Source organism: Vidua macroura, chromosome W, assembly GCF_024509145.1.
Source record: "Vidua macroura isolate BioBank_ID:100142 chromosome W, ASM2450914v1, whole genome shotgun sequence".
Classification (NCBI taxonomy): domain Eukaryota; kingdom Metazoa; phylum Chordata; class Aves; order Passeriformes; family Viduidae; genus Vidua; species Vidua macroura.
In genome coordinates, this window is record NC_071610.1 from 2,916,027 (window position 1) to 2,943,620 (window position 27,594).

General features: G+C 43.1%; 1 protein-coding gene across 3 annotated transcripts; it reads left to right on the plus strand.

Moving 5' to 3' along the window:
• LOC128821394 (RNA-binding E3 ubiquitin-protein ligase MEX3C-like) lies at window positions 1-27,594 on the plus strand. Of its 3 annotated transcripts, none has more exons than XM_054002391.1 (3): window positions 201-288; window positions 23,232-23,290; window positions 24,600-27,594. In XM_054002391.1, the coding sequence occupies exons 2-3, from the start codon at window positions 23,254-23,256 to the stop codon at window positions 25,823-25,825; spliced, it is 1,263 nt and encodes a 420-aa protein (XP_053858366.1). In that variant the 5' UTR covers window positions 201-288; window positions 23,232-23,253; the 3' UTR covers window positions 25,826-27,594. The 3 variants fall into 3 exon arrangements, with proteins under 3 accessions (XP_053858367.1, XP_053858366.1, XP_053858365.1); XM_054002390.1 differs by lacking the exon at window positions 201-288 and adding an exon at window positions 22,133-22,203; XM_054002392.1 differs by lacking the exon at window positions 23,232-23,290 and having other exon boundaries at window positions 1-288.

The window sequence follows — 27,594 nt, forward strand, 5'->3', positions numbered from 1 at the left end:
TCTCCACGTCTTCCTCGCCCTCCCAGCCGCTCTCGCTGCTGCCGGCGTTGGGATCCGTCCTGCTCTCGCCCGCTCTCGATGAACAGGAGGTAGCGGCGGGGGCGCACGATCCTGAGGGCATGATGGCGGCAATGCTATCCCACGCTTACGGCGATGGCCTGAGTGGCGGCGGTTCGGTGGGCCTCAGCGGCGAGCAGACGGCGTTGCTCTGCGGAAAGAGGGTCAACACCACCGAGTGCGTGCCCGTGCCCAGCTCTGACCATGTGGCTGAGATCGTGGGCCGCCAGGGTGAGTGGAGGACTGGATGGGGTGTGGGGCGGCCTGAGCCTGCTGTCCTTCCCCGGGGTTCCTGGCAGGCCTCTCCCCGCACGCCCCTGGGGCATGCCCCTTCGGGGCCAGCTGCAGGAGTCCCTTGCCTCGGTAGTAGCTTTATGACCCCTGGGGACGACCTCTCCCTCCCAGACCCCGGCTTCCCCATGGGGGATAGGATGCTGTGACTAGGCCAGCCCTGCTTGAGAAGGCGAGAGCAAGGACTGGATTAGCTCAAACCTTCCATTTTTGTTCATCTGAGCTGTAAAATGCAGTGGATAGCCTGGCAACGTACAGGTAGGTGTTGGTATAGGCTTTGCTCTTCAGTGACACCTGGCTCATGGTCTTTAGTGAGAAGCTGACTTTCACTGTAAGAACTTAGTATTATGTTTTACAAAGATTTTTGAGTGAAGGGCTTTAATTTGCCTTGGAGAGCAAGGTATGGACTGACACTGTTCCTACAGCTTTTCACGGTGCTCACCGATTACAAAGACCTGAAGAGTCAATGAGATGGAGAAAGGAGACATGTTTAGCCCTCCTCTGTGTGAAAGCCCTTATCTTTCTGTTTGGGTTATGGCTTCCTGTTGATTGCTGTTGCTACACTCAGTGGGTCTCTATTATGTCATTAGAATGAGGTCATATCAGTGATATCACCTTCATTCTGTGCCTTTCATATGGTCTTGTGGGAGTGGTGCTTGGAGGAGTTAGATGTTTTGCACCATCTTTCTAGTGGTGAACCAAATTTTAAAAGCCCTTTTTATATATTGGAAGAAGCACCGAGCAGTGTCAAGTGTAGGTGTGGAAACTCAGACAATGAAGTTGCCACTCTCTCTTCCCTTTCTGTGTTATTTTTTATTGTTTTGGGGGTGGTGTGTCTCATTTGCTGATGAGCTCTGATAATGAGCAGTTATGCTGTCCAGTCTCTCTACACCAGTGTGGCTTTGGATTGTTTTTTTTTCCTTGAGTGTGGAAGAAATGTTAAGATTGGTCTAAACCAATGTGGTACTAAAGAAAGGCCCACCAAGCACCAATGCTTAGGCAAACTAGTTTTCCCTTTCTACATTTATTTTAGGTTTTTAGCAGTTAAGGGTGGGGTTTTTGCTGTATGTGTCAAAGGAGAATAGAAGGCTGTGCAGTAGAAATTTGCAGGTAGCTTCCTCTGATGCAGACAAGTCTGTTCTGTTCAAGCAGAAAATTTCTTTTCCAAGAAATGGTGTTTCAATGTCTTAAGACTGTTCATGTGTCACTGGGGATGGTGGGCAGAGGAGGGGGGATGGGAGGAAAACAGAACTGAAAACTGTGATTGCTACAGTTCTCTAAAGGAGAAATAAAAACTACTGGGCTTCAAGGACTGATTAGGCTGCCATGTTTATTCTCCACCAGATCAGGGTTGTTCTTTGTAGTACATTTTTCCGTACTTTGAGTCACTTAAAGACAAGATAATGGGGTTTGCATAGAAATAGGATCATTGTTCCTGAGGGTTCATTTGCTGCTTCTGCTTTTATTTTTCATCTGGTGTCATGCTGTTTGGCTTGTGATAAAATATTTTTCCTTGATGAGGAGGGATTTTATAATACAAAGAATTAGGGCTACAAAAGAGGAAGGAGCAGGAGTGGAGGGAAAGCTAAAAAAATTGTTACCAAATATACTTGCATGAAAACTTTGTGCAAAGGAGGCCCTTCAAAATTCTCATTCATGGGAGACATGCTTAAAGACTGCCTCATGTAAGTTGTATTAGTTCCACTAAATATTTGTCAAATGTCTTGAGACATACTAGTCCTTGCATCCCCTCTTATGGTCCAGAACTGTGCTGGCTCATTGCATGGGTTAGAGGCTCTTGCTTTCTCATCCACTTGCTTTGCATGTGCCTGTGCCCTAGCCCACAAAGTGTTGTCAGTTGTAGTGCAGCTTGGTCTGCCTTGAGCAAGGCTGGTCAGAGCTGCATACTTCACAGATCGTTCTGCTCTCTGTAAAAATGAAGATGCATATTCTCTTCCTAGCAGACATCCTAACCAGTTGGTTACATTATCATACTTTCCACTAGACCAGGTTGTGCAAAGTCCCATCCAACCTGGCCTTGAACACTTCCAGGGATGGGGCATCCACAGCTGCTCTGGGCAACCTGTTCCAGTACCTCACCACCCTCACAGAAAAGAATTTCTTCCAAATATCTAATCTAAACCTACTCTCAGTTTGGATCCATTCCCCCTTGTTCTGTCACTACATGCTCTTGTAAATAGTCTCTTTCCATCTTTCTTGTAGGCTTCCTTCAGGTACTGGAAGGCCACAATTAGGTCACCCCAAAGCCTTCTCTTTTCCAGGCTCAACAATCCCAATTCTCTTAGCCTTTCCTCATAGGAAAGGTGCTTAATCCCTGTAATCTTGGTGGCCTCCTCTGGACTCCAACAGGTCAATGTCCTTCCTGTGCTGGGGCCCCCAGAGCTGTATGTAGCACTGCAGGTGGGGTTTCATGAGAGCAGAGGGACAGAATCACCTCTCTTGCCTTGCTGCCCAGGCTGCTTTTGATGCAGCCCAGGATACAATTGGCTTTCTGGGCTGTAAGTGCATGTTGCTGGCTCATGTCCAGCCTCTTATCCACCAGCACCACCAAGTCCTTCTTGGCAGGGCTGCCCTTGATCTCTTCATCCCCCAGCCTAGATTGCCCTGACCCAGGTGCAGAACCTTGCACTTGGTCCTGTTGAACTTCATGAGATTCGCATGGGCCCACTTCTCAAGCTTGTCCAGGTCCTTCTGGATGGCATCCCATCCCTCAGGTGTGTCAACAGCACCACTCAGCTTGGTGTCATTTGCAAATTTGCTGAGGGTGCACTCAATCCCTTTGTCTATGTCATTAATGAAGATATTAAATAACACTGGTCCCTGTACAGACCCCTGAGGGACACCACTTTTCACTGATGTCCATCGGGACTCTGAGCTGTTGACTGCTACCTTCTGGATGCAACTGTCCAACCAGTTTCTTATCCATCTAACAATCTACTCATCGAATCCATCTCTCTCCAATTTAGAAGGATATGTGTGTGGGACTGTGTCACAGGCCTTACAGAAGTCCAGATAGATGACATCTGTAGCCCTTCCCTTGTGCACTGATGTAGTCACTCCATCATAGAAGGCCACTAGGTTGGTCAGGCAGGACTTGCCCGTGGTAAAGCCATGCTGGCTGTCCTGAATCACCTCCTTGTCTTCCATGTGCCTTAGCATAGCTTCTAGGAGGATCTGTTCCATGATCTTCCCAGGATTAACTTAAATGAATTCAGATAAGTTTTATGCCAGACTCGTCTGTACTGCAGTACTTTAATATCTAATTATGTAAGGGTGATGAGATTGAAATGCTACTTCTGATAGATTTCCACAACGATTAAGTTTATATTCTTTCTGTTGCTGTCTGAGGTATAAAAAGAACTTGAAAGTCTGCAGCCTAAAAACATCAGCTCTGAAATACCAGGAATGCTGAGTTTGATCTAGGCTTTGCTTGAGGCCTCATTGCTGTGTCTGAGAGCATGTTTTTTGTAAGTCCTAACTGAAAAAGTAATGATAACCAGAATTCCACAGTATTCTTTATCCAAATTTAATTTTTTGCACAGTGGAAGAGAATCTCTAGACACTTTATCAGACCAAAGGAGCTTCTGAGTCCTAAGCAAGCTGTAAACAAGCAAAGACCTCATGGTGCACGCATTTAACATTTTTTTCAATTGTGTGTGAGTTTCAGAAATAAATATAGCACTTAAGGCAGTGAAGTGGTGTTCCCACAGCCCTGCTCTAGGTTGCTGGATTCCAGATTAGAATCATAGAATGGTTTGGGTTGGAAGGGACCTTAAAGATCATCTAGTTCCAACCCTCCCCTGCCATGGGCGGGGGTGCCTTTCACTAGATCAGGTTGCTCAGGGTCCTATCCAACCTGGCCCTGAACACTTGTAGGAATGGGGCATCCACAACTTCTCTGGACAATTTGTTCCAGTGCTTCACCACCGTTTGAGTAAAGAATTTCTTCCTAACATCTCTAAACCTGCCCTCTTTCAGTTTAAAACCCTTGCCCCTTTTCCTGTCACTATCTGCTCGTATAAAGAACCATTCTCCCTCCTTTTTATAAACCCCCTTTGGCTACTGGAAGGCTGCAATGAGGTCTCTCTGAAGCCTTCTCCTCTCCATGCTGGACAATCCCATGGCTTTCTTCATAGGAGAGAGGTGCACCAATCCTCTGATCATCTTTGTGGCCACCTCTGGACCCACTTTAACAGGTCCATATCTTTCTTGTGCTGAGGACCTCAGACCTGGACATGATACTTCAGGTGGGGTCTCGGAAGGGCAGAGTAGAGGGGGAGAATCACCTCCCTTGACCTGCTCGGCATGTCTTTTGCTGCAGCCTAGGGTCTCGTGTGGGCATTTTTGCTGGTAGCTGTGCACAGATGTGGGATGCCACAACTATAGAAGGTGTGGAGTGCTTGAAATGTACCTTGTGGTTGATAGTTTAAACTATGTTAGAGGTTGCTGGGTTACTGTGACAGTAGTTCAATGTGTTGCTGCTAGAAGCATTTACATCACTGGAAAAGGATTAAGACTTTAATGAATAAGTTAAGTGCTCCTTAAAAGTTGTGTATTATTTCTAAAACCTGGCAGGTTTTTGTGCCTTTGTTTTATTTTTTTTTATGTTATTTTTATTAATCTTAGGTGTTTTTAGCCTTTTCTTATTCCCCTTGCCCCTCGAGAAATGAAGCTGACAGACACATTTTGGGGTAGTGCAATATATTTCTTTGTAGTCTTTGAGGTAGCAAAATCTCAAAGGTTAACAACTGTTGCTTTTTTGTTCTTTTTCTTCTCTCTCCGACTTCCTTGTTTTCGCCCGGTCCGCTTTCCCGGAGCGCTGGCCAGGCGCTTCCGGGAGCCGCCGGAGAGAGAGAGAGGCAACAAACACCTTTGTGGGTTCCTTTGATACGGACAGAGCTGTTTAGAGAGCGCGAGCAAGACCGGGATAAAGAGACTCAAGAGATTGGACACTTGTTGTGCAGTCCAAAGTAGGTTGTATTTGCCCAATTGCCGCACGTACAAGTGACCCCGATCTGGGGTCCAGACAAAGGTTTTATAGGGGAAAATAAGAGATAAGGTGAGACCAATAGAACAATGCCCAGTGTGAATACATTATAGGTAAAATCCAATGGGAATAACTCCAGGGGGAAGGATGAATACACGTAAAAATACAGAATAGAAACTCCAGCTTTAGGTTTAGGAAACAGAAACTCCCATTTCAAATTCACAAAGCCTTTTTGCTCCGTTTGCGTAGCTGCACACTGCAACATCTCCCTCTTTTTTGTTTAATAAAATGAACGGAGCTTTGGGGGAAGGAGAAACTGCGGCTATCAAACTGCAGTGTTGTTTTGTTTTCCATCTTCCCACCATTCTCCTCCAGTGGTGGCAGCAGCAACTACAACAGGTGCGGAGGCTGCAAACTTCGAGGAAGCAATGCTAAAAATGATTCACTTGAGAATCCCAAATAATATCAAAACTAAAAAGATTGCAACTATAAAATAACAAATGTCCTTTAGAAGGGACAACACCCACCCAGAAATATCCCAGCCCTTAAACATGCCCTTGAACCAGTCCTCATTCTCCTGCTTTTCTGGAGCCAAATGAGGAGCAGGAATGTAGAAATTGACATCCTGCTAATCTGAAAGAAAAATGAAACCATACAACAGGGTAAATTAACTATAAAAATTCTGCCAGTATAAAGGAAAAACAGGAATTAGGGTTCTCTTCCTCCCTTGCGGCGTTTCCTGTTTGACGCAACGGCGTCATCTGTGGGATCTTCTAAAGCATCGGGGGGGTTACTCTGTGTTGGACTCCCTCCCCGTCCAGGAGTGTAGGATTTGACCCACTTCTTAGGAATCCACCTGAGACCGGAGGGTGTGGACACTCACGCATACCCCCGTCCCCAAGTGATGAGCTGGTGTGGACCCTGGATTTCTCCAGAGTCTGGATCCCTAATTATCACTGGAGGTCTCTCGTCAGGCTTAAGCTGTTGATGTTGTTTAAAATGTCGCAGGACTGGCGGCTCAGGACTATCAAAAGAACAATTTAAAAAGTTAATAGTAAAAAGAGCTTTGCAGAGCCTGTGTTGTGGAGAAACAACTTGGATATCTCCCCGCTGGCGAAGGAGGACCTTTTTCAAGGTCTGATGTGTTCTTTCTATCACAGCCTGGCCTGTGGGGGAGTGTGGAATTCCAGTCCGATGATTCACCCCCCATTCCTGTAAAAACTCACCAAACGCCTTTGAAATATAAGCTGAGCCATTATCAGTTTTGATAGTGGTGGGGACCCCCAAGGTTGCGAATGCTTGCATGAGGTGTTTTTTTGCATCTGTGGCCTTTTGTCCTCCGTGGGCCGAGGCAAAAATGCTCTGGAGAAGGTGTCTACTGAAACATGGACATGTTGAAATCTCCTGAACTCCGGAATGTGAGTAATGTCAGTTTGCCACAATTCACAACTGCGGAGTCCCCTTGGGTTCACTCCCGAACTCAGGGCTGGTAAAGTGGACTCCTGACACTCGGGGCAAGCAGCCACAATTGCCTTGGCTTGGTCACGCCGCAGGTTGAATTGGCGGACCAGACCTGGTGCATTCTGATGGAACAATTGATGGCTTAGTTTGGCCTGTTCTAAAATGTTTGGCTGGCCAGCCAGCTGTACAGGAGCGGCTAAAGCATCTGCCCTGCGGTTGCCTTCTGCGATAAAACCTGGGAGGTCAGTGTGTGATCGCACGTGCATTATGAAAAAAGGCTGCTCTCGGTAGGAAACTAGATGGATCAATTTTGAGAGTAAACTAAATATTGCTGGATTGGAAACTTCCTTGAGCACTGCATGTTCTGCTCTGGACACAACACCTGCTACATATGCTGAATCTGTAACTCTGTTAATTGGTTCTGAAAACCTCTCAAAGGCCCTGACTACAGCGTCCAGCTCAGCAACTTGTGGGGAACCTTCTACAACCTTTACATCAGCTTCCCACTGCTGAGTCTGTGGGTCCTTCCATGTGATCACCGACTTGTGGGACCCTCCTGACGCATCAGTAAAAATGGTCAATGCCTTCAGTGGTTCACTGCTCTGAATGCTTTTTGGAATCAAATCAAACTGTATTTCAAACAGTCTGTGACCTGGATGGTTAATGGAAATTTGTCTGGTATAGCTGTCTAAGGAAAACTGCAAGTTTTCATTTATCTGGAGCAGGTACTCAAGTGTTTCCTTTGAGAGTCTCCCCGTAGATATTCTAATAGGGAGATGAATGCACATGAAATCACACTCTGCCAACACCCGCAGGTGAGCCCTGGCCCTCATGATCAGCTGGGCCATCAACTCTTGTGGCTTGGTGATACTTTTGGACAACTGATGACCCAGGAACACCCACTCTATGATTAAGAGAGGATCTTTTTGGTCTGTGTCCCACTGGAAAATCAACCCATGGAGGTGTGGCAACTTACCAAGGATGATAAATCGAAAGGGCAGGCCCTCGCGGCATCTGTGGGCCTGTCTGTCTGCCAGGGTGGACTGAATTCTCTCCAAGGCAGCCCTGGCCTCTTGGGTCAGAGCTCTCGGGGAGTCTAACTCTTCTCCCCCTTTCAATAAATTGAAAATGGGGGATAAATGTCCCGTGGTGAACCCCAACCAGGGTCTGACCCAGTTCAAAGACCCACACAACTGGTGGAGGTCCCGTAGTGTCTTTGGGTTGTCATTTATCATTGGCCTTTGGGGCGTGATGGTCCTGTTGCTAATGTCAAGGCCCAGATATTTCCAAGGCGGCAGGTGTTGCACCTTTTCCTTCTGCAACTCAAATCCAACCTCCGACAAGGCTGTGATAGTGTCCTTCAACGCCTCTGCAAGTACATTGTCACTGTTAGCACAGACAAGGACATCATCCATGTAATGATAAAGAATGCAGTCTTCCCACTTGGCACGCACTGGGGATAGAACTTTGTAAACGTACCACTGGCAAATGGTAGGAGAGCATTTCAGGCCCTGGGGTAGGACTTTCCAGTGGTAGCGTTTCATGGGAGCCTCTCTGTTGATGGAAGGTACAGAGAAGGCGAAGCATGGTGCATCATCTGGGTGCAGGGGAATTTGAAAGAAGCAATCTTTGATGTCTATCACTGCCAATTTCCAATCTTGGGGGAGCATAGATGGAGAAGGCATCCCTGGTTGAAGAGCTCCCAAATCTTCAATTACGTTATTAATTTTTCTGAGATCGTGGAGGAGTCGCCACTTGTCTGTTCCCGGTTTCTTAATTACAAAAACCGGCGAATTCCAAGGGCTGTTGGTTTCCACTATATGTCCCTTTACTAATTCATCCTTCACAATCTGAGTGAGCGCTCTTAACTTTTCTCTATGCAACGGCCACTGCTCTACCCAAATGGGCGTATCTGTGAGCCACTTGAGTTTTTGGGTAGGGCGCTCTTCAGTGGCCGCACCTAAAAACCCTGGGGGGTTGGCAGTTCTAATTTTGCCCCCCATTGAGTCAGAGCATCCCTTCCCCAGAGAGTGAACTTTGAATCTAAAACGAACGGGCGCAAAGATGCTAACTGCCCATTCGGCCCCTCAATTTGGACTGTGTTCCTAGACTGCTGTGCCAATTGTGGACCTCCCACACCTAAAACTGCGTTGCCCACACTTTCAAGCTCCCATTGTTGAGGCCATTTGTGTGAGGGAATGACTGTTACATCTGCCCCCGTGTCCATCATCCCCTGAAGTTGAATGGAATGCCCCTCGCTCTTAAGGCCACACCACATGAGGGGCTTCTCCTCTCCCAGCGTCTCGGTGTAGAAGACTGACAGGTCTAGATCATCACACAAAAGCTGAGGCACTGGAATTGCCTGGGCAATGATCTGTCCCTGTGACAGGAAGAGAGGGGGGTGGACACAACGTGCCATGAGATAGAAGGTCCTAGGATCGAGTGAAAGGATGGCAGGAGGGATCTCTATCTCTTGTGGGGTGTACTTTGTGTCACCAATGACAAGGTACTTGCAGTTTAGTAGATCATTCCTTCTGCGAGTTTCGCAGTCCTGAATGCGGGGCAACAGTTCTGCTGTTGCTATGATGAAATGCCATTCCTGGTTAGAGAAATGAATGGGTTCAGTGAGTCGCAACCGGTAAGGTTCAATTTTGTCAGTGGTGTAAACCTGGCTGCTGACACTAGGCACAATGCGGTGTACAGCTGCCTTAGCACAAACGCTTTGACCCACCCCATTTGTGTCATCGCGCGGGGTGGATCCGCGCTCCCCAATTATTTTTTTTTCTGGTTGGAGACTTCTCCCCCCCTGGGGAGGCGCTTTCCCCCGAAAAGGGCATTGGCTGATGAAGTGGCCTTCCTGATTACAGTAAAAACACCTGCGTTTGGGTGGAGGAGGTCTCGATGGTAGAGTTTTTGGGGTTGCCGATGTTGGAGCAACCACCTTCTCCCGAGGCCTTTTCACTAAGTCCTCTGCTATTCAGTGTGGCTTTTCTTGTGCACTCCTCAATGAGCTGATCCAGCGTAGGTGGAGGTGACGCTGGAAGAGCCATGATGACTCGCCGACAGGCATCATTAGCATTTGTGGTGACAATTTCAAACGTGAGTTCGTCTCGTGCTTCTTGCCCTTCCACCTTTCTCTCCACCGTGTCTCTCACTCGATCAACAAAATCCATGAATGGCTCTGAAACAGAATGCTTGAGAGCGATATAAGGTATTATAGGTTCTTTTGAGGGCATACTAAGAAATGCCTGTTCTGCTGCGTCTTTTGTATCCTTTTATTCTTTTAAAGGCATGCGGCTGGGAGCCAAGAAAACTAAATTCCATTCCTGGCAGTGTATAGGCTTCCTGTGTGAATTTGAACTAGCTGTTGAATCCACCCATCCTGCATGCACAATGTTGCATTGGTTTAAAAAACTAAAATCAAGTTAGAGAAAGTGCTCTTGAGGAGTGGTAGCAAGAAAGCTGTGTTGCTGAGGAGGTGACCTTGTTTGCATGAGAAAAGCTGGAATTAAATAAGCATGTATCCAGATTTAAAAAGCTTCCACAGGTCTGACTTAGAAGGTTTTGTTTTAATCTCTAAATCATGTGAAGGACTTGTGAAAGTCTTCTGTGGATCACCTGAAAACTGTTTCCCTTATGTATAGTTGGTGATGCTAGGTCTTCCGTGCCTCCTGCACTTTGTACTTGAAATAAGACACATTTAAACACTAAAATCTCTTTTGAATAATGCAAAAAGAGGGGTAGTGTCTAAAGACAAACAGAAAACCTGAAAGATGCTGGAAGGGACAAAGTCTGTCCTGTAGAGATGCTGCATCCCTGAGTATATCGACTGTCTTCAGATAGCGATTGCTAGAATATATTTAATACTTTCCAGTGTTTTGACTATCCAAGTAATGTGATTTTTCTGGGTGTTTATATCCTCGATGAAACTGACAATAGTGGGTTTTCTCCCTAAAACATCACTATAGTTGGGAGCTGCTTAACTCTAAAGCAACACTTTTATGCAGATTTAATGATCCTGGACTCTTTTTTGTTCTTTGTTTTTGAATGTGGGCTCTTGAGCAAAATATTACTTTGCTTAAAATAATCCTGCAAATTGAAACAAAACCATAATTCTGATAAGTTGGTAGCTGATAACTATCTAACATAGGTGAACAGCCAAATAAAAGCAATAGCTATCACTCAGGTAGTGGAAAAGTGCTAAAGCAACCCTAGAGCTATATATATTATAATAAAATATAGTAATATAATCCTAGACCTTATGTTAGGATATCTATGTACTGTATTTAGCTATGGGAGGATTAATATAAGTCCTTTCAAAAAATACTGAATATCTGGTTTTATCTCTCAATGTGTTGTGATAATAGTATTACTGACAGTACTTACATAGCCTTAATTACCCATAAGGAGTAGTCAGCATAAGCATAGCTAACTAACCTGAATTGCATGTTTGTTGGTTTTTTTGTTTGTTTTGTTGTTTTTTTTTTTTTTTAACTGGATTCTTAATATTTCTACTTTCATGGATAAGTTTAATTTGTATGACAGAAGTTGTCATGTATCTCGGTGCCAACTGATTGCCACGGACAACAAAGACCACAGGTTCAACTAACTTAAATGAAAAAGGCAATTACACTTCAGATTATGTTTTTGCATCTTCTATAACACGCCAGTTATTAAATGTTATATTAAATGGCTTGTTCTAAAGATTGAAATAAAACTTGAGGTATTCATTGAAAAGCTATTTTTCTAGGTAGTTAAGTCTTGTCATTTTTAGAACCTGGAACTTCAGGATCTGAAACATGTGAGCATACTGTGGCCTGGCATAGTTTGAAATTACTGCTGAATTTTCAGTGGCCTCTTGCTCTGATACCATGTAACAAATGGGATTTCAGTTATGTTATTTGTCATTTCTGCTATGCAAAGATCCAACTCAAGTTGTGGAGTGTGTTAGAAAGGTGCAACTTTTCCAGCTGGGATTGTAAATCCTTGCTTTTAAATGCTGTTCTTGTCTGGCTTCTTGGGTGGGAAGGACACCAAATACAGTGCACACTCAAGAGACTTGGTGTAGTCTGCCAGAAATTCTGTAGATTTTAATGTGTGAATGCATCATAAGATTATTTTTTTAAATGAAGCTGAAATTAAAAATCTTGGAAGGTAAAATACCAATTTCTAATTGACTGGTCCTTTTGATTTTCTTGTAAAATTGCTGTGTTATAAAAGAGTATGGTTTTCTTTTTTATGTTTATAATGTACACATAGAAAAGAAATCCTGATTGATGTGCTTCTGAACTGCACTGGATTAACCTGTCTGGCATGAGAAAACGGATGAATTCTTTTAAGCTGTTAGTAAAGTCAGCAGATGTTGTGTGTTTCCCTATCTCAGCCTGTTACCCTCTTTTCTAGTACACTGTGGTCTGAATTTCTGGAAAAGAAATTTTGTTCTAAACAAAGTGTTGGATATCTCAAAGATATTAAATTTTGTTTTCATGCAATGCCTTCATCCCATAGAGCCAATTTCTCATTGCAGGCAAAAAATTTAGCAGGGATAAGGTTGCAAACTTCCTGTAACAAAAAATGCTGCTGAGCACTAGTGCACTTTTATTTAATCAAAAGAAAATGCCAAAGAGCTCTAAATCAAGCATTTGTTTCCAATTTCAGTTATTCCTTAATGTCTTCATTTTCTCTTTCGTGTATTCTTTTAAGAGCATGAGATTTTGTCAGTGTCTGAGATCTGTTTCCTTCACAGGTGTGAGTCAGTAGTTCTGAGGTCTGCATCAGGTTCTCTGTTTCTCTTTTGAACAAAGACACGTTATCTGTTACTTTTTACCTTCTAGATCATTTTACCTTTGACAGTATACTATGAAATTTTGTCTATAAAAACACAGGTCTAGCAGCATTTTTGAATCAAGGTTTTGGTGTAGGTGAAGATTTGCATAGTCTTTTGCAACCTTCCTTTATTGACCATCTACCGCATGGCATGAATAGTGTTTCTTTTTAATATCGTCATGCAGGTCAGCTTTCCCAATGCTGTTGCTCATACAAATCTGTTTCATTCACTAGATCAATGTTCCTAATCAAAACAACTTTTTTCCTGTAGTTATTTGTTGGATGTACTCCCTCTCTTATAACTATTGCTTTTCTGCTATTGTACCTTCCTAATTTGGCTCAACAGCTGCTACCTTAGTCCTGGTGCTACAGCAGTGCAAGTAATTAATAATACAAGTTGCTGTCCTCTGGCATTTTTGCTCCATGGAACTTGTTTACAGAGTTGCCATCTGTTTTTGGAATCAGAGTATTCTTCTGCCTGTGAGATTGCTGATTTGATAGTGTCCTGGACTGACATATAGAAGGAAACAGTGTGTAGACTGACTACTTCATTCTGTACTTGATTGATTTATATATATATATAAATCGATAAATTAATAGATGCCTAAGAAATCTTTATTAAAGAGTTTCTACATGGTTCTTGAACCATGGCTTTTTTTTTTTAGAAGACAGAAATATCCATGAGAGCTTTTGAGTAGCCTTCTCTTGGAAAGCTTTCTCAACATCATCAGAGACTCTTAAAGCTGCCCACATTTCTCATCTCTTAGCTTGTCACAAATAGGGTCAAACAAAGTCCTGCTTCCTTTGATCTGGCACAGCCAAGTGGTCGACCTCAATTCCTTGGCTCTTGGTTAAAGTACTTGAGATCTCCAGATTCCTCTGTCCTGGTACCTAGGCAAAGCCTGTGTTGCTGCAGCACCTGGTGCACTTGAGCTTGAAGTGCTGGTCTGGAAAGTATCTCGTCTAAACACACTTCTACAGCTCCAGCTGGATAATGACAAGTAGGTAAATCACATATCATCTTCACTTTGTATTTTTTTACATGTACTAATGCTAAGTAAGTGGTCAGTTGCTCCTCAGAAATGGGTGTGATGGAATTATAATGGGAGTAGTCTTGGTCCCTATATATAGCATAGAATCATAGAATATCCTGAGTTGAAAGTGACCCACAAAGGTCATCAAAGTCCAACTCCTGGCCCTGCATGGGACAACCGGAAAATTCACACCATGTGCCTGAGAGTATTGTCAAAACACTTCCTGAATTCTGTCAGGCTTGGTGCTGTGACCACTTCCCTGGGGATCCTGTTCCAGTGCCCAGACACCCTGGGTGAAGAACTTTATCTTAATATCCAACCTAAACCTCCCCTGACACAATTTTGGGTCATTCCCTTGGGTCCTGCCACTGGTCACCAGAGTGAAGAGATTTGTGCCTGCCCCTCCACTTCCCTGGAAGTTGTAGACTGTGATGAGGTCTCCCCTCAGTCTCCTCTAGGCTGAACAAGTCAAGTGACCTCCACTGCTCCTTGTATAGCTTCCCCTCCAGATTCTCCACCATCTTTGTTGCCCTCCTTTGGATACTCTCTAATAGCTTTATAGCTTTCTTAAATTGAGGTGCTCAAAACTGTGCACAAAACTTGAGGTGAGTCTGTGGTGGGTTGTCCCTGGCTGGACACCAGGTGTCCACCAAGCCGCTCTATCACTCCCCCTTCCCAGCTGGACAGGGGAGAGAAAATAAGATGGAAAACAACTTGTTGGTTGAGATAAGGCAGTTTACTAAGGCAAAAGTGAAAGCTTGTGTGTGCACAAGCAAAGAGGAAGAAAAATTTTTTATTTTCTACTTCCCATCATCAAGTGATATCTGGCCACTTAATGGGAAGCAGGGCTTCAGCATGTGTAGCAGTTGTTCCAGAAGGCAAACATCGTAAGTAAGGAATGCCCCTCTTCCTCCTTATTTTCTTAGCTTTTATATCCCTTATGGAATATCCCTTTGGTTAATTTGGGTCAGCTGGCCTAGTTGTGTCCCCTCCCAGGATCTTGCCCACTCCCAGCCCCTAATGGGGGGAATTTTGAGAGACAGCACTGATGCTGTACCAGAGCTGCTCAGCAGTAGCCAAAACACTGGTGTGTTATCAACACCTTTCTAGCTACCAATGCAAAGTATAGCACTGTGAGGACTGCTTTGGGGAAATGAACTCTGGCTCAGCCAGACCAAATACAGAGCCATCTTGATATGTTCCACGGGCAGGCACAGGGGTTTGGTAACTGCAAGTCCTGGTTTGGGACAGATTTGGGAGGGAACTTCCTGAAAGGGGTCTCCTCTAGAAAGCAAATTCAAGCAGCCCCTCCTCCAACCAGTTCGGGAGGTAAACCTCCTTCAAGAAAAGTGGAAAAAACTGTTTATTTAACAAGCAAAGTACTCGCAAACATGAAAAAACGAATAATATTAAACAATGGAATCTCTCGTTGTTCTGAAGAGATGGCAAATTCAGAGAGAGTCCTTCTCGTGGGGTGTAGCTCGGCTTGCTCAGTCTCTTATCAGTCCCTCCTGCGCTGGAAAATGCCGCATCCCGGGTCCCGGTGGGCCACAGGCATGAGCTCGCTGTGCTTTTCTGGGTTTTCGGTCCAGAGCAGGGCTCATCAGTTCCAAGAAAAAGCCTCAGTCTGGGGAACTTCTCTGCCTCAGCTAGCTAAATAACTAAAAGCAAAGGAGAGCTCTCTTCTGCTGTCCGTGCTGCAGACAACACAGTCCATGAGAAAGAATATGGGGGAGCAAATGCAGTTTCTGCAGACAAACTGCACGCTTCTTCTCCCCCCTTTCGCTCTCGGATCTAGTTTTAAAGGCGCAGAACTCAATATCCAGCATAAACAAAACAGATGATTTGGGATACAAGCATCATAAAGTCACCCTAGGACACTGCAGTGTAACTAAGAGCTTGTGATTGCAGGGGCGAGTTCTTGATGGGTCAGGAGGCAAGGAAAAGTATCTTTAGTATAAAATGCTCTGATTTTTTTATTATGTAGTGAAAGGTTCAAGAGTTAAGGGCAGGGAAAGATCACTCACAGATAGCTATCACTGGCAAAACAGACTCAACTTGCGGATATTAATTGAATTTATTGCTAACAAAATCAGAGCAGGATAATGAGAAGTAAAATAAGACCTTAAAAACACCTTCCCCCCACCCCTCCCTCCTTCCTGGGGTCTTACCTCCTCCTCCAGCATTGCAGGGAGACATGGAATGGGGATTACGGTCACTTCATCATGTCACCAAAAATGTCAGGTGTGGCAGTTTCAGTTGAACCAGGCAGAAACACCAATTAAGTGCAGTGGTTTTGGTTAGTCAATCTGAGTTTCCTGGCCAATGCACCAATTAATGTACTGGGTCTAGCGCTGGCCAAATGCCAGTGCACCCACTAGAATTATTTTCTCATTTTCTGCTGCGAGATAAGGATTAGGAGAGCAAAGCAGGCTCAAAACTTTAAAGAGTATAAAGAAAACTTTAATAACAGAGCTAAAAACAAAATAGTAAGAAATCAAAATAAACCTTCAGGTCACTTCTCCTCCCCTCAGCTCTTCTTTCTTTTCCTACTGACAATGTAAAGAGACAAATTTGGTATTTTCAGTCAGTTTACCACTTTTAAAATAATCTTTCTTCAGTTCACTTAGGGAAAGGCATCTCTCCTGCCATGCCATGGAGACTTTTCCACAAGAAACAGTTCTCTCATGGTTTTAATTGTCACGAATAGCAGCCACCCGGAAATTTGCAATCGTGAAGTCCCTCCCATGGTTTGGTAATCTTCCCACAACTACCACCATGGGTCATCTCAGCTTATTGGGTTGCAATTTTAAGGATGAGCTGTTCTAGTATAGAAACAAAAGTTCTCTTATTTTATCTCTGGGAACAGAGGTTTTCTTCTCCCATCCCTGGGGCCAGGTTTCTCATTTCTCTCATCTCTCTCTGTTCAAGCTTCTCATTAGATCATAGCTACTTCAACATCTGCTTGCTTTAACACTGATGCTTCTGCTCACGACTATGGCTAGAACGCTACATCCCCTCAATGTATTCCATGAGTTACAGGGGGGAAAAAAGAGTCTGATGTATCAATTATATCTTCACCATAGCCTTACAAGAGAATTTCAGCCCAAAACTAAGGCATCTCCTCATTCTTCTCCCATCTGGGATTTGACTCCTTCACTGACCTTGGTGTCTCCATGTTGTTTTCTTTATGTGTCTTCACCCTTTCCTGTTTCTCTCACTCGAGAGAGGATTGATGTCTGCAAATTTCATCTGTGCACTAAAAGAGTTAATATCTCGCCCAGGCCTGCGGATGGTCATGTGATCTCTGCGGGGCGACGGCCGCTCTGGTTTCGTGGCTGTTTTTCAGCCCCTGCCTCAGCTGCGGGGCTGCTTTCTGCGTGGCCAGCTCAGCCTGCAGCACGGCTGAGATTCTGCCGCCGCCGAGTTCCAACCACAGCCGGCAGGCCAGGCCACCTCTGCTCGGCTTCAGGTGGAGCCGAGCCGAGCCCCGCTTTGGCTGTAAGCTGCCGAGCCATCCTGCTGGTACCGCGGAAAATCATGCGGCTGAGAACAGAGGTGGCCCTGCAGCCCTGCGAAGAAAACGCCCCTGAAACTTATCAGGGTTAGTTTAGCAAAACTTACAAGTTTCAGTGATCTAATAATCACACTCTAACAATAAGAGTCTGTGAAAAGAAAGTTAGCTATGTGCTGGCCAGAGTGGAAAACTACACTGCTTAACTTCTTATGATTAATTAAAACTATTTAAAAGTTAATTAAAGCCATTAATTAGAAAAAATCATTAGGAAAGTTATATAATTTCCAACAAGCACATTTTGTTCCTGCTGCTGCTCAGGGAGAAGAGTCCTTCCCCTGTTCCAGCATGGGATCCCTTCCATGGGAGACAGTCCTTCGTGAACTTCTCTAATGTAAGTCCATCCCACAAGCAACAGTTCTCAATGAACTGTTCCAATGTGGCCCCCTTTTCATGGGGTGCAGTCCTTCAAGCACAACCTGCTCCAGTGTTGGTCCCCTACAGGGTCACAAATCCTACCAGGAAACCTGCTCTAGTGTGGGCTCCTCTCTCCACAGGTCCCTGCCAGAATCCTGTTCTAGTGTGGGCTTCCAGCCCACAGGTCACAGCCTTTTTTTTGAGCATCTACCTTCTTCCATGTGGGTCCATCTTGGAGGGGCTAGCATTGGTTCTGTCTGACATAGGGGAAGTTTCTGGCAGCTTTTTACAGAAGCCATCCCTGCAGCCCCCTGGCTACCAAAACCTGGCCATGCAAACTCAGTACAATGTAGATCAGCATCTTTTGCAAGTATAGAGAAATTACTATCTTCATCTTCCTTAAATCAACTAATTATATTCAACAGACAGTTAAAAAAAAATTAAATTGTCAAGAGATAAATTTTTCTAGTCCATTAATTAAAACAAGGTGTGAGATGGACTTAATTGATCTTAGTTGAAAGGTGATAGTAACTAGTCAGTCTATCAACTGACTAGACAACAGGTAGTATTTAAAATGGCTTTAATAACCCAGTGAAATGCCACAAATGTTCTGGTTTTAATTTTCTTGTGTAGCTAGCCTGCTTAAGGAGGTTTAGCCATTAAACAATTTAGAATAGGTTTTCATTTTCTCTCCCAATGCAGGTTCATCTCTGCTTAATAAACGGGGCATTTATCTTTTTTGTACTGTATAATCACAAACTGTAGAAATACTTTTAGTCATTTCACAACTGAGAGGAAGTGTTCTGTTTAAATAAAAGAATGCAGCTTGGGAATGAACAGCTCTTCTGAAATATGTCAAGCAGTCATTTTTAATGAAGTAGATTAATTTTTCCTTCTTTGTTAATCAGGTGTGCAGTGTTATGCTTTGCAGACCAGCAGCTGTTGGCCTTGTAGTACTACCATCCAGTGTTTCAGTCAGGTAACAAAGGATTTGCACATAGTCGCAGGGGTTCTTGCTTTCTGATTAAAAATTTGTGGCAACCTAGCAATGAAATAAGAGCTGTGCCAGCTTAACAGACTCTGCTTTTAAAGCTGTGTCCATATACAGCTGTTGCAGGCTCATAGAAAACAAATCCCTGCATGTTCCCGTCAGCACACTTGGCAATGCTATGCCATCCCCTGCTGGTCTGGAGGGACTTCCCAGACCTTGCCCTTGCTTTCTAGGCAAGAAATTAGCTATGGCTCTGCTAGCAGCTCGTTGTTTGGGGTTGATGTGAGTAATTATTCTGTTGCTGCCTTGTTACTTGGTGTCAGCTTATTATGGTGGTCAGAGCACTAAAGATGGTATTCAGAATGGAGGCTGTAATACAATATTGTCTTTCATCAGATAACTGCAAAGATACTGAAAAATAAATTCCTGCAACCTATGGGTTTCTCTTTAGTGCTGATGGGCTGTGAGATCTGTGGTTGCTCTGGAGATAAGTTGAAGGATGCCAGACTTGGTCTGGGCTGCTCGTCAGCCCTCCCTCCTGTTTAAGAGATGAGTTGGTGCTAATACAACTTCACCCTGCTTGCTGCTCTTCCAGCCTAGGCTGTACTGGTGGCTTCACACGGGATTTGTGTGTTTGAAGAGCTGCAGGAAGTTCTCAGTTTTGATCCCCTTAGCTAGTTACTTGTCAGGAGCAGGGAAGGAAAACAAACTGATGTTGTCATTTGATTGTGGTTCACAGGGGCTGCTCACTGAATTTTTACCCACCATGACTTCCAGGCTTCTACTTGGATAAATTTCTTTCAGCTTTTTTTTCCTAAATCCCTCTGTAACTGGGGAGGCAAAATTAAACAGACATGATGGTAAGAAGGTTTAAGTTTCTGTGTGTGCCTGAACCCCAGTTTTGCAGCACTTGGCAAGAGGAATGTGGGTATAAGGTGTGTGTCCCTGCTGTGACAGGTTGCATTTTGCTACTATTGATAATTGGAAGGATTAAGGACTTCTGTCCCGTGGTGAGAGAAGGGATACCACACAACAAAGGGAACCTCATCTATAAATTGATCCTTTTCCCATTCCCACTGTGTGACATGGAGGTGAATTCAGCAGAAGAAGGAAACTGGGGAAAGGTTACATTTCTCCATGGCTGTGCAGAACAGTAGTCTGGAATGCTTTTTTTGGGGTGGTTCTTGGCTCATGGCAGCAGCTCAGCTGGTGTGGTGTGAAGAAGGTGTGCACAGGGTTCCCACTGCAGTTACTTGGCTCTGCTGGCTTAACTGGGGAGTTTCCTTCATGGATTGAATGGCCTGAGACTGGGTTTGATGTCTCTCATCCTGTTAGTGATGCTGAAAGGTAAAAGGGGGAGTGAGGGCTGAACTGGTTGTTGCTGTGTGATGGGTGAGGACTTCAGGTGCTGTGGCTGCTAAACTTAACTCTCATTTCAAGGGGGAAAAAAATATTCTGTCTTCTTATCATCTCTTTTTAATTAGGAAGTATTTGATAATTTCAAATTGGCAGTGTATGAGGTAAACTATTCCTTTAGAGCCACCCTTAAGTTTCTTGAGGAGTATAATGTTCATTGTGTGGTTAAAATGTACAGTCAAATAATCCTCTTAAGGGGAAAAAAATGGGGAGAAGGCTTAAGAAGAATGATACAAATCAGCCAGCACAGGGTGAACACTGCCTACAGAACTTGGCTCAGGCTTGGCTCCTTGTCAGGTGCCTGGGCAAGCAAGCACTAAATCTTTGCCTAAATGAAAGCAAACCAAAAGGTTTTTGTTTTAACTGTGTCTGTATGTACTTATGGCTGAATGTGCTGCTTAGGAATGCTTATACTGTTGAACCAAGGATGGTAACTGGTACTGAATAGACTTCTGTTATCACACCAAACTAAAATCACTTGAAAAGGTTTGATTAAATGAAATTTCTGGTCTAGAAGTCCCCTTTTCAGGCTTTTTTTTTCTATGTACTTTAAAATCTTGGATACAAAAATCTTATTACAAAAATGTGGGTGATATATTTTTTCTTCCCCTTTGTCTTTCCCAGTCTCCTGAGCTTAGATACAGAAACTTCTTGATTTATCCTTTGGCCCTGTGATTTCATAGCTGGCAGAACTTGTCGTTGTGGCTGCAGAATTGTTGGAAAGGGGATGGGATCAGCTGTGCTTTACAGCATTGCCTCAGTAGTGACTAATGGAAGAGGGTGGGAAACCAGAGCAGCTGAGTAAAAGCAAATAGAAAGGTCATTCAACTGGAGTGGTATAATGGGCTACTGACCTTGTATTTTGACATGAGTGTCTTTTGTGGGGATTTCCAGCACTCCTTGTAGACAAAATCTGATGGGTATTGACTGACTCATTCAGAAATATTGGGTTTTGTATGTGGTGACTTTCTTCAGTTCTTCCTAACTTTTCCGATACAGATTGAGAGTTGATCTTGATGGTTTGGGGAGTCAGCTTTCCACTGAAGCTAACTTTCTGATGTTTAAAAGTCTTGTTCTGTTGCTACAGGGCTTTGAAGCAGTGTTTGGCCTCTGCTTTCTAGGTATGTGACTCATACCTTAAAAGCATCTTGGTCTGTGCTGTTTTGCAGCCTGAGAAAGAAAGGCAAGAAGGCTTTTCTTTATACTGGAGTGGTTTGGAAATGTGACACTGGCAAAGTAATCTCTGGGAATTTGCAGGGAATGGAGTTGAAGGTGCATAACTCTAACTTAATTTGAATTTCTAAAATATCAGGAAAATCTTGTTTAAAATGTAAGCTGTAAGACTTGGTAAAGCTGTTTGAAATCTGGAATTAAGTGGGCTCTGAACTGTGATATATAATATAGAATTATATTGCTATTTAGATGTCTATGTCTAAATGCCTCTAGTATTCTTTAAATGTTGCCTCTAATTTTTCAGGAAATAAGGATATATATACTTGGGTGGAATGGAGTAAATGAAAGTAATCTGTGTATATTGGAGACTAATTGATACACAACAGGAGACTGACTTTGGGTTTAGGTGTTCCAGTAAAAAGAGTGTGAAAACTTCAGTGGCACCATTTTACAGATCCTTTGGGTTTAATGTTTGAGCCCACTATATTTTCTGAGTAACTGGAAAGGAATTGTTATAGATAAGTAAATGGTTGGCTCTCACAATTAAGGGGTAAACATTATATGTATGTTAAAAGAAGTTTTATAAATGTATAGTTATGTTACTGCACTGTGCTCCCCCCAGTATGTGTTATCATGGAATGGTCTTGGTAATCTGGGGATTTGGGAAGGTTGGCTTGTTACTATGGCAGCACCTGACCCCCAATCAGAATGTAAGAAAGTTACTTCTACCACTGGACAACAAGGAAGGAGTTGACTGACAAGGCTCTAGGAGGGGCTAGAGATATAAAAGGCGAAGCATCCATTTTGAAGATAAGCCAGCCATGTGGTAGGCAGCCACGAGGGAGGTTCCCAGGCCTGTTCTTCCTTATTTAGTCCTTTTGCTGTATTATTGTTAAGGTTTATTAAACCTTTAAATTTTTTTAAGTGAGCAGTTGTTTCTCACAGAATGGAAATGGAGTGGGCAAGCAGATTTACTACAGGGAGAAATGCAAACAAAGAGATGGAAGGAGTAAAGGTAAGTTGCCAGTGAGATGCTGCTCTCTGGTACATGTAGGGAAATGGCATGGCTTCAAAGGATGTGTGCTTTGCCACCTCTGTAAGGCATCTCATGTCTGTTTTCCCTTTTTTTTTTTATCTAGTAGAGCACTAATGCCTTCTCAGTGGGCTGTAGTGGGAGGTTGAGGCTTATGGGTTTATTCTCTCCTACTGACACTTGCTGATCGACATGTTTGGCTCTCTGGTCTGTATCCCCTCCTTTGCACAGGTATGTCTGTGCCTCACACCCTCTCTTCCGGGAGCCCTCCTGTGCTCCTCCGTGTGCTTTCTGGGGGAGGTAGGGCCTCTCAGAGCCCTCACTAGCGATTGAAGATTAATGAACTTTCTTTCCAGCTGTGTCACGAAAACAAAGGGCTGTTGTGTTCAGCCTTTGTCCTTGCTATGTGCAGGAGCCCTTCAAGAAGCAGCTCTTCCTCCCCTCTATTCCAACCAGCATCTGCATGTTTGCTACTTTGTTTTTATTAGTAGATAGTACTGAATAAAGTGCATCTTTGTGTGGTTTTCTAACTGTACAATTTATTGTTTGTGATACCTTGGGTGCAAAGAACTAACAAAACACTATTTTGAGTACCCAAACGGTTATGAGATGCTTAAAGTAAATAAGGAAAAGGTGAATAAATTGCTGCAAGTGAAATGATGCTTAAAACACTTGATCTGAAAATGTTACTTATAATTTTTTCAAGATGAAGTTCACTATAAAATAACATTTACTGTGACATGCTTTTGAATTTGTTTACGTTAGGATAAATTCAGTTAAGACTGAATCCAGTAGACTGTCTTGCATGTCATGGACCTGCTTGTGTCTCTTCATTTTGCAATGCCTGCTTTTCTGGTCCTGTCATGGGTAAAAGGGGCTTCTGTATGTATTTCAAAATGCCTTGAGCATCTTGGGAAAGAGCCTGTTGTTACTGTGTCATAGCAAACTTTATAATTCATTCCCCAAAAATCAAAGACAAATATTTCATTAACTTTTTGCTTTTATTTCAGACTATATTTACTCAGTTAATGAATGAGAGAACTTCCACGTGGGCACATACTATTACATAGTAAGCCTTATTTACATGCAACAAACTGCTTGAACTCCTACTTGACAGTTCAAGGAGTGGCTCCCTCATCCCCCAGGGAAGAGTAAAGTTTTAAATAGCACTTACTGATAAAAGGAAGCAAATTAAGAGTTCTCAGTTAATCAATTTTATCTATACCCTACACAAGTTGCAATACAGACACTTCTCTCACTTGTTTAATTTGCTTTTAGGTCATGCTTGTTGGTGGAAGGCTAATCTATTAGCAAACTTGTGTGTGAAACTTTACTCCTTTTGCAAGATCTTAGAAATAACTGAATGTCCCGGTTTCAGGCAAATTTGGGAGAAAACCTCCGGAAGGAGCCCCCAGAAAGCAAACTCCCATGGCCCCTCCCCCCCCACCTGGTTCAGGAAGAATTTCCTCAGAGAGTAGTGGAAAAAACCTGTTTATTTAACAGGCAAAGCACTCCCCAGCACAAAAAAAAATGAACAACACCAGATGACAAAAACTCTTTCACTGCTCTGAAGAGATGACAAATTCCGAAAGTCTCTCCTGGGAGTGGTCACCCAGTTATTGGTCTCCAGCGCTGGGGATGGCTGCTGCAGGTCACAAAATGCAGGCTCTTGGTGTTTCTCGGTGTTTCCCAGGTCCCAGTCTGGAGCAGGTTCGAATGGTATTCAGGAAAGGGAAAGAAAAACAGTCTAGGGAAAAAATTGCAATGCCTAGCTAAACTAACTAATAAGCAAAAGCAAGAGCAAAAGCAAAAAGCAGGAGCGAGTGCAAAGCGAAAGCAAGCAAGCAAGCCCTAGCCTCTCCTAGACACAGACCATGGGGGGAGTTGAGCCAGCTGATAACAAGACAAAACAAATTTTCACTTTTCTGAGCCAGTCCTGAAGGCACAGAACATAATATCAAACATAGACAGAACACACGATTGGGGATACAAGCACCATAACGTCACCCTAGGACACTGGAGTATACCAAAACAGTGGAAAAAATTTAAACCTACCAATATGTATGGGATAATCACAAAGGTGGTTGACGGAGGAAAAAGTCATTCATGTTTATTCACCATCTAATAGCAATTGAGGATTTGCTGGGCTAAACCAGCCCAAGAAACATTGCTAAAATAGTTTGTGGCTATAAGTATCAGAGGCATGTTTGGAAATAATAGGTTTGTTACTGCTTTTGCTGATGTGGCTTGCAGAGATGCAAACAGCTGCTTCTGGTTTCATCCTGGTTTCTTGAAACTCTCAAACAGCTTAGATGGCTTTCTTGTGGCTTTCTAAACTTGGATGTCTTGCTAAACTTGTATATGTTTCCTTTAAACAGGTTGCAAAATAAAAGCACTAAGGGCCAAGACAAATACTTACATTAAGACCCCTGTTCGTGGAGAAGAACCCGTCTTTGTTGTCACTGGGCGAAAGGAGGATGTAGCCATGGCTAAAATGGAAATTCTCTCAGCTGCTGAACACTTCTCCATGATCAGAGCATCACGCAACAAGAGTGGTCCTGCCCTGGGAGGCCTGCCATGTACCCCTAACCTGCCAGGTCAGATGACAGTCCAAGTCAGGGTGCCTTACCGTGTAGTTGGGCTGGTGGTTGGACCAAAAGGAGCTACAATCAAAAGAATTCAGCAGCAGACCCATACCTACATAGTCACCCCCAGCAGGGACAAGGAGCCAGTCTTCGAAGTCACAGGAATGCCTGAAAATGTCAATTGTGCACGTGAGGAGATAGAGATGCATATAGCCATGCGTACTGGGAACTACATCAAGCTGAATAAAGAGAATGATTTCCACTACAATAGTACAGATGTGAGTTTTGAAGGAGGCACTCTCAGGTCTGCATGGCTTGCTTCTAATCCTGTCCCTCTTAGTTGCACCAGAATGATTTCTAATTATAGGAATGACAGCTCCAGCTCCTTGGGAAGTAGTTCCACAGATTCCTGTTTTGGAAGCAATAGATTGGCTGACTTCAGCCCAACAAGTCCATTCAGCACAAGCAACTTTTGGTTTGGAGAAACGTTGCCTTCAGTGGGCACGGAAGACCTTGCAGTTGACTCTTCTGTGTATGACTCCTTATCAATGCCTTCCCAAACCATTTGGACTCCTTTTGAACCTGTAAACCCTCTCCCTGGCTTTGGTAGTGACCCTGCTATTAATACCAAGCCTCAATGCCGAGGGAGACAGCCATCTACTCCTTGCCTGTCACCCACATTTCCAGAAAGCCTGGATCACTCACTAGCTGGGAGAGCGAATAGTGACCCACCTAGCACTGGCCACCAAGTAAGCCTTCCCATCTACATCCCTGCATTCTCCAATGGCACCAACAGCTATTCATCTTCCAATGGTGGCTCCACGTCCAGCTCGCCCCCTGAGTCGAGACAGAAGCTTGACTGCGTGATGTGCTTCGAGAACCAAGTTGTTGCAGCCCTGGTCCCCTGTGGTCACAATCTCTTCTGCCTGGAGTGTGCCAACAAAATCTGTGAAAAGGAAGTCCCATCGTGTCCTGTTTGCCAGACAGCTGTTACTCAAGCAATTCAAATTCACTCTTAAATAGAGATATTATAGGGATATTATTATATGTGGACTTTTAAAGACTTAAAGGCATGGATGTAATGGTACCCTCTAGTAAACTTTCTAATGAATTCTGATTATTGGACTTCCTTGGGATTAGGCTGAAGTTATTAATAAATTTTTACTTTCTCAAAAGGCTGCTATGGTAACACTAAACTTAAGTGATCTCTGTCTGGTTCAGTTTAAGCAGATGGCATGTTTAGCAGAGATACATCTGGTATAATGTTATGGCACAGTAAGGGCAAGTTTTCATAAATTACACAACTAAAAAAAACCCTCAAATTTTCCAGGCTTTTCTAAAGGATCTCTGATAATTGTTTGGCTTCTGTGAGTTGGCAGCAATGAACCTTGTTGCCTAAATGCAAAAGTACTTGTCTGCTATGGAGGGTGTGTGGTATTATCAATATATCAAACAACACTTCCAATGCTATCTTCTACCAGTTTTGAGGAAATATTTTTTGCTTTATGTGGCAACTTATGCCTAATTCTTCAGCATTGCAAATATCTTTTAAAGCATAGTTTGATTTATTGAAAAGGATTGTGTTATTTGGCAGGTTCAGATAATAAATAACAGGTGGGAAGAAAGAAGCTGCCAGATGCACCTCCATTTTGTCCTTGATAAGGGCAGTATGTCCAGAGGATCAGGAATGTCTCAATTTGTGAATTACTACCCACTGCTTTTGTTAGTGTAATGTGGAAAAAGTCTGGATGGCTTCATCCAGTTACAGTAAGGGCTTTGGGATGCACATACTTTGAGTGATGATGCTGACATTCTGTTCATTAGTCTGATCAAGCTGTTCTTTACCTTTTTAGAGAGTATATAGTTCAAAATGTGAAGCATTTTTATGTTAAATTCATGTCTTACACATAAATTTATATTTTTAGTAAGAAAAAGGAAAAAGGAGGAGTTGTGTAAATGCCCTTGTATTATTCATGGCAGCAGCTGTGACAGTGGCCCTGTAATCAGTTTACTTCATTTCAAAACTGTCTTTCCAAAAAAAAAAAAAAAAGTCTCTTGAATGAGCTTCTTACATTTCAACCTGTGGATGTTTCTAGCCTTTTCATCCTCAGTACATTCCCAAATCTGTGCTGACGTATATTAAAACAGCAAAAACACAAAAAGTAGAGTTCTGATCTATTTTTTTTCTCTTTTTTAAAGCAGTATTTTCCCAAGACAATCTTTTTCTCAGTGTAATAAAAAAAAAAAGAAATTGTGTATTAAACTAGTAAATATGCAGAAAATTTTATTTTTATTTCCACTTGAAGAGTTACATTTTGTATAAAAGTTTACAACTAGGAGTTGCCTTGAAGGCATATTATGTACTGCATAATGTTAATACTATAATTGCTTGTAGGATAGTTACATGTCAGTATTAAAATCTGATCTCTAGCTACAGTCTTGTAGATGTGAACAAATGATCACTGAGCGTGTATTTTGTTTTATTGCATTGTACACTGCAACTAATAAGCCAAGGAATCAACAGACATAAGGTACGTGTACCACTTCTATAAACCACAAACTAAGAATAAACTGATAAACTATTGATCTAGCTTAGTATTTGCTAATTTTACTACATTCTTTGTTATGTATATGTAGGGAGGTCATAGGGATTATAAATTCAATTTTGGTAAAGTTTAAAAATTATATATTTTATGATAATGGGCCTTTAAATTATGATGGCCAAAGCACTGATATTATATATTTGTTGTAAAGAGAATTATAAGAGTTTTATTTTTCTGATATTAAA